The 7,399-nt window shown below is 38.0% G+C and overlaps 1 protein-coding gene across 1 annotated transcript; it reads left to right on the forward strand.

Moving 5' to 3' along the window:
* Positions 1 to 436: 436 nt before the first annotated feature.
* On the forward strand, positions 437 to 970 carry LOC126485531 (uncharacterized). Its single transcript, XM_050108885.1, has one exon. The coding sequence runs from the start codon at positions 437 to 439 to the stop codon at positions 968 to 970; it is 534 nt and encodes a 177-aa protein (XP_049964842.1).
* Positions 971 to 7,399: the final 6,429 nt, after the last annotated feature.

Below are 7,399 nucleotides of genomic sequence, written 5' to 3' on the forward strand. Positions count from 1 at the left end.
GATGGGAATCTTACAAAAACATTATAACCACAGAACAAGACTAGCTGGTCTGCAAGGATATAGGCAGTTGCCACAGTTTATAAGCATTTTCATAAAGTTGTAAAGGCCCTTGAAGAAACTGAAACTTATAAATTCTCAACACCAGAAACAAAAACAGAGGCAAGGTCTACTTTAAAAGATACGAGTAAACTCAATTTTATTGCCTTAGCTTGTTTCTGGTGTGCAACATTGAAAAAAATAATCATGTTAATCAGTTTGTGCAAAGAGAAGACCTTACAATTGATAAAGCTGTTCGAAACATTCAAGGCCTTTTGAACTTTCTGAAAACTTCCATAAACTCTTGTACCTCTGAAGCTATTTCTGAGGCCAAAGTGCTAGCAGAAGACAATATGGTATCAATGGTATTCTCAGAAAAAGGATCAGAAGAAAGAAAAAAATGACTGATGAGCTTTGTGAGGATGAAGTATCCAAACATTCACAGAAAGTTTTGTTCATGATGTCAACGTTAGAAATAATTGACAGAGTCATAATGGAGCTGATTACCCAGTTTACTGCACTGGAGAACACTAGTGCAAAATTTAGTTTTCTGTGTGGTTTCCAAATTCAAGAAATGGAAGTGGAGGGCTTAAAGGCCAAAGCAGCAGAACTGTCTGATACCTACACAGAAGATCTAAACAAGGAAGAATTTATTTTTGAAATTGAAAGTTTCAAACACCACGCCCTGGTAATAGAAAGAGACTTGCAAAATGGCACTGCATCATCCACATTAAGTTTGATTTATAAAAATAAATTGGTAGAGGGGTATCCCAACATTACTACAGACTTAAGAATATTCCTTCCCATATCGGTTTCTGTTTCCACTAGAGAAAGAAGTTTCAGCAAGCTGGAACTAATAAAAAATCATTTGAGGAGCATGATTGCACAACAAAGATTAACAAATCTCAGAATAATCTCCATAGAGCACAAATGAGCTGCTTCCATAACCTATGATGACATCATAAAGGCTTTTGCAGCCAAAAAAGCTCGGAAAACAAAGTTTTAAATTGGTTATTGTACAAGACTTATGGTATATCCTAGTACATTTTAAAATTGCTTACATCTGTTTTCTTTGACCTTAATTCACTTAATAAAATAAGTTAATGTTGTCCAATACTGACATTTGCTTCGAAATATATTTCCCAAATTACTCTCAAAAAAATTTAATTCTTATGAGTGGGAGTGAAAGAAGGGGCGGAAAATATAAACTTGCCCCTTCGTAAAACTCCTACATCTGGCCCTGAGTGAATTCATTATTCTAGCCGAGATAGACATGAAGCACATGCCTACCACAGTAGTACAAGTTTATATGCCAGCTAGCTCTGCAGATGATAAAGAGGTTGAAGAAAGTATGATACGATAAAAGAAATTATTCAGATAGTTTAGGGACACGAAAATTTAATGGTCATGGGCAACTGGAACTTGATAGTAGGGAAAGGAAGAGAAGAAAAATTAGTACATGAAAATGGACTGCGGGTAAGGAATGAACGAGGAAGCCGCCTTGTAGAATTTTGCACAGAGCATAACTTAATCATAGTTAATACTTGGTTTAAGAGTCAGGAAACAAGTCTATGTAGGTGGAGGAGGCCTGGAGACACTGGAAGATTTCAGATAGATTATATAATGGTAACACAGAGATTTAGGAACCAAGTTTTAAATTGTAAGACGTTTCCAGGGGCTGATGTGGATTCTGACCACAATTTATTGGTTTTGAACTGTAGACTAAAACTGTAGAAACTGCAAAAAGGTAGGAATTTAAGGAGATGGGTCCTGGATAAACTGAAAGAACCAGAGGTTGTAGTGAGTTTCAGAGAGAGCATTAGGGAACGATTGACAAATACAGGGGAAATAAATACAATAGAAGAAGAATGGGTAGCAATGAGAAATGAAATACTGAAGGCAGCAGAGGATCAAGTAGGTAAAAAGACGAGGGCTAGTAGAAATCTTTGGGTAACAGAAGAGATATTGAATTTAATTGATGAAAGGAGAAAATAAAAAATGAAGTGAATAAGCAAGCAAAAAGGAACACAAATGTCTCAAAAATGAGATCGACAGGAAGTGCGAAATGGCTAAGCAAGGATGGGCAGAGGAAAATGTAAGGAGGTAGAGACATATAACACTAGGGGTGAGATAGATACTGCCTATAGAAAAATTAAAGAGACTTTTGGAGAAAAGGGAACCACCTGTATGAATATCAAAAGCTCATATGAGGAACCATTCCTAAGTAAAGAAGGGAAAGCAGAAAGATGGAACGAGTATATAGAGGGTCTATGCAAGGGCGATGTACTTCAGGGCAATACTATGGAAATTGAAGAGGATGTAGATGAAGACAAAATGGGAGATATGATACTGCGCAGCCAGCGAAAGACTTCCCTGGTGGCTGCATGTAAGGCCTCCCTGGTTTATCTGTCAAACCGGCTCCAGGTGCTGTCTGTGGCTGACACTGTCGCTGAGTCAGATGCTGTCGCCTGTCCTGTTTCAGAGGAAACCACTCAGCCTGCAAGATATGGGCCATCACAGAGTGTGGGATTATTGGTAGTTGGGAGTTCAATGTTAGGCACGTTATGGGGCCCCTTAGGGACTTGCCTGACAAGAAGGGTAAGAAAACCAATGTGCACTCCATGTGTACACCGGGTGGAGTCATTCCAGATGTGGAAAGAGTCCTCCCAAACGCCATAAAGAGCACAGGGTGCAACCAACTGCAGGTGGTTGCTCACGTCAGTACCAACGATGTGTGTCGCTTTGGATCAGAAGAGATTCTCTCTGGTTTCGAGTGGCTAACAGAAGTGGTAAAGGCTGCCAGTCTTTCTTGCAAGATGAAAGCAGAGCTGACCATTTGCAGCATGGTCGACAGGACCGATTGCGAACCTCCGGTACAGAGCCAAGTGGATGGTCTGAATCAGAGGCTCAGATGGTCTTGCGACCGTGTAAGCTGCAGATTCCTCGATTGCGCCAAAGGGTGGTTGGGTTTTGGGTTCCGCTGAATAGGTCAGATGTCCACTATACGGAGGAGGCGGCTACACAGCTAGCAGGGGCTGTGTGGCGTGGACTGGGCGGTATTTTGGGTTAGAGGGTCTCAGAAAACACAAGAAGGGCTTCAGTCACCAAGGGTCCAGGCTGAACACAGGGAGAACGTAGATACAGGAACCATTGGTATAACAGTTGTTAATTGTCGTATCTGCGATAGGAAAGTACCAGAGCACCAAGTGCTAATAGAAAGCATTGATGCTCAAATCGTTACAGGCAATGAAAGTTGGCTAAACCCGGATATAAGCTCAGTCGAAATTTTTGCGAAGAACCTAATGGTGTTCCGAAAGGACAGGCTAAACACGGTTGGCGGTGGCGTGTTTATTGCTGTTAGAATTAGTTTAACTTGTCGTGAAATTGAAGTAGATACTTCCTGTGAATTAGCATGGGCAGAGGTCATTGTTGGCAACTGGAATAAAATAATAATTGGATCCTTTTACTGATCTCCCAGTTCAGATGATACAGTTGCTGAAAGGTTCAAAGAAAACTTCAGTTTGATTTCAAACACGTACCAGACTCATACGATAATAGTTGGTGGTGACTTTAATTTACCCTCGACAAGTTGGCGAAAATAGATGTTTAATTCCGGAGGTATGCATAAAATATCATCTGAAATCGTGCTAAACACATTCTCTGAAAATTATTTCGAGCAGTAAGTTCATTCATGGGCCCACGTGCATAGTAAACGCTTGTGAATGCACACTTGAACTCTTAGCAACAAATAATCCTGAGTTCATAACTAGCATCAAAACCGATTCAGGTATTAGTGAACACAGAGTTGTCGTAGCGAGACTGAATATTGTAATACCCAAAGCCTCGAAAAATAAGCGAAAAATATACCTATTCAAAAAAGGCAGATAAAAATTCACTTGATGCCTTCCTGAGAGACAATCTTCACTCATTCCAAATTCATAATACAAGTGTAGACCAGATGTGGCTTAAATTCAAAGAAATAATATCGGCAGCAATTGAGAGATTTATACCAAATAAATTAACAAATGACGGTGCTGATCCTCCTTGGTACACAAAACGGGTTAGAAGACTGTTGCAGAAACAACGAAACAAACACGCAAATTTAAACAGACGCAAAATCCCCAAGACTGGCGATCTTTTACAGAAGCTGGAAATTTAGCGCGGACTTCAATGAGAGACACTTATAACAGTTCCCACAACGACACTTTGTCTCGAACCTGGCAGAAAATCCAAAGAGATTCTGGTCGTATGTGAAGCATGGTCGATTCACACTTAACGGAACGTCTCCGTCACGTCCGTAACGTCAAAACATTCCCCCTGCGTTTCTAATGGCGCTGTCCACACTCGACGTCACCGGCGCGGAACATCTCCGTAACATCAACGTCACGCATTGTTTTGGAGAATGTTTCCCCGTTCATGACAGCGAGTCGACGTGATGTACATCTCTGGTTCTAGCGAAGGACCGCCTCCATGTTTGCTCGAGCCATTTAAATATTTGGAAAAAGTGAGGTTATAGAGAGGAGAAGTACGAACGATTTGGTTATGTAAGTATCAATTTTTATTGCTCAAAGGTTCTCTATGTTATTTATTCTAATTACATGTATTTTCCTGTGCTTGTTATTTTATTTTATTTCGTTTTTTGTTTAGACTGTGGACTTCGACGAGTATTTAATGGAATTAGTTCCTTCACACTCAGAGCTGTACAACATGAGCGACCGTAGATACAGTGATTCCGTTAGGAAGGAATCACTGTGGAAGGAAATTGGATTAGAGATGGAGTGTCCAGGTAAATGAAATACTTTCTAGTAAGGAATTTTAAATGGTACTTACATGTATGTGTGAGTTTTCTGAACAACGATAAATATCTACGAGTGGACCACCATATGCAATGTGCCATGGTCAAAACGTTACATACGACCTTTTCTTTTTTTTAAGCTTTACAAATGCCAGCAACATAAATACACAGTGTTAATTAACCGAATTTTTGTTGTATTGACTTGAACCTAGCATTTAAGGACTTGTTAAATTGTGTACTGCATGTGGATCCTGTTTAGAACAGCAAATAGTTTGTCAGATTTTTTGTGCTGAATATTTCCAGTATTTTTCTGAGCAGAAATTTTTATGCTGTACAGTGTACAAATCCGAAAAGTAAAAGACATGCTTCATAAAAAGCAACACTGTACCTGTAATTTCGAAACATTCCACTCTGTTAATATTTCTGTAATTTCCAGTGAAGGAAAATGGACATGGGCTGCACATATGGGCATGTTTTAAATTTCAAAAGTGTTATTGCGGTTTTCAACAGAAGGAAGCAACATTTTTAATGTATAAAAGGCACATTTGTGGAGCTTTAATTATAATTTGAGGCAGACACATTTCTGAAAGTCTTTCTTATTCCTGTTTCTGGATAGTTATCAAAAAACATTTAAAGGGATTACAGAATATACAGTAACTGACTGCATTGAATCATTTGTAAAAATGAAGCTATGTGACAATGAAATACATAGGCAATCATTCTGGTAGCTAGCATTTAAAGAATCGCTGTTTGTCCTATTCTAAGATATATTTGGAGTCAGAAATAGTCTACAGGATGCAAATATGGTTGTTTGTAGTTTTGTACATTACTACATTAGGCTTATAAAGTTTCTTCAGCTGTGTATAGGCTATAATTGATATTTTTGTAGTGTATGTTTACACATGAAAAATTTTGAACAACAATATGTTTTTATAGACACCTGCCAGCTGCATTCCTTTTGTTAGCAACAATACTATAAAATATAGCAAAAGGTATGTTATGGTGTTGTTAGACAATAATTCATTTCATTTGCAAAAGTGCTGCAGAAAATTAACACAGTATAAGACTATGTGCTGCCTAACAGCATAGCAGATGAAAACTACCTCATATTCCTAGAAAGCTGTAAAAATAAAAGAAAGCAAACTATAAGGTGGTGTTCTCGTTATAAGTTTGGAGTGTCCCTAAGTCATTTTTAAAAAAGCTTTTAACTACTCCATGCACTCTATTAACGGATGTATATATTCTCTGATTTCAGTCCCTGCATGCAAGCAACAATGGGTATCACTGAGAGGACAATTTAGAAAATTTGTTAACAAAAAGACGGAGAGTGGCCTAGGTGCCATATCCAAGAAGCTGGGGAAGTTTGAGGAGATTATGGCTTACCTGCGCCCATACATGCAGGAGCAGGAAACGGTTACTAATTTGACTGTTGACATGTGTTCAGAAGAGGAAGAAAACAAAGATATGTTTTCATTGCCTATTCTGGGAAGTGAAACTGACAGTGATTCGAGGCCAGAGACAATTAATGTGCAATAACGTAGTGCAAGAGGCATAAAGAGAAGAATTACAGAATCTGCATCAGCTTCTCTGATGAATTATATTCTAACAACATAGCCAAAGGAAAATGATATTGACAGTTTTCTTTCAGGGATAAGTGCCAGTATAAAAACATTGTCCCCAATGTGACAAATGAAAGCTAAAGATGAAATTTATGGAATAGTGTCTGCTTCAGAAAGGGAGCAGGTACTGGAAGGTATAAATGGTAATTCACCTTGAACAGTGTTGTTTGTTAGAACCTGTAATGTTGATCGTATGTATAAATTTAATTAAATAAAAAGTCTTTTGAAAATGTTGTTCTGTCTTACCAACCAAATTTTTGACATGATCACCTATTCCTTAAACCCAAAGTATTTTCTGTTGTGTTTGTGACTTATTTATGCTAGTGACTAGTATTTTAGAGAACCAAAAAGCCAAGTCAATAATGACTTAACATCACATTAAAAAGGGATTTTCTTTCAAGCTAGGCTAGGCTCTTTGTTTTGATGGATATAGTTTGGGGAGGGTGAAATAACTTGAGAGATGAAGACATACTTATTAATCATGTTAATCCCTTACAGTGACACCAATTTTTTTGTTGTGATATGAATTCCTTTTCATAGTGAGAATGTACATGTCCCTAATGAAATTACTTTTTCACTCCAATTCAAAGCAAAACATATATGGAAAATTGTATTGCCCAAGCCTAATTTCCAGGTTAGGGATGGGGAATAATTGTATGTGGCCACTTATTTATGAATAAAACACAAAAACTGTAGTATTTCAATTTCTTTATTGTTCAGTTGTCACTGCCTCAATGAAGTAGGAAGCTACCAGAGTAGTAAATCGTTGAATACATGACACCCCTTTTCTTCAAACTTTATCTTTAATTACTCACAGCTGAGCTCTTCAAGTGATCTGGTACTAGGAAAAAGTTCCAGAATAATTTACACACATAGGCAGTCACTCACTGTAACATATAGTGGAATTACAGACTTTTTTAAAAACAAAGAGAGGAAGTTGTTTGGAAAA

Source organism: Schistocerca serialis, chromosome 1, assembly GCF_023864345.2.
Source record: "Schistocerca serialis cubense isolate TAMUIC-IGC-003099 chromosome 1, iqSchSeri2.2, whole genome shotgun sequence".
NCBI lineage: Eukaryota > Metazoa > Arthropoda > Insecta > Orthoptera > Acrididae > Schistocerca > Schistocerca serialis.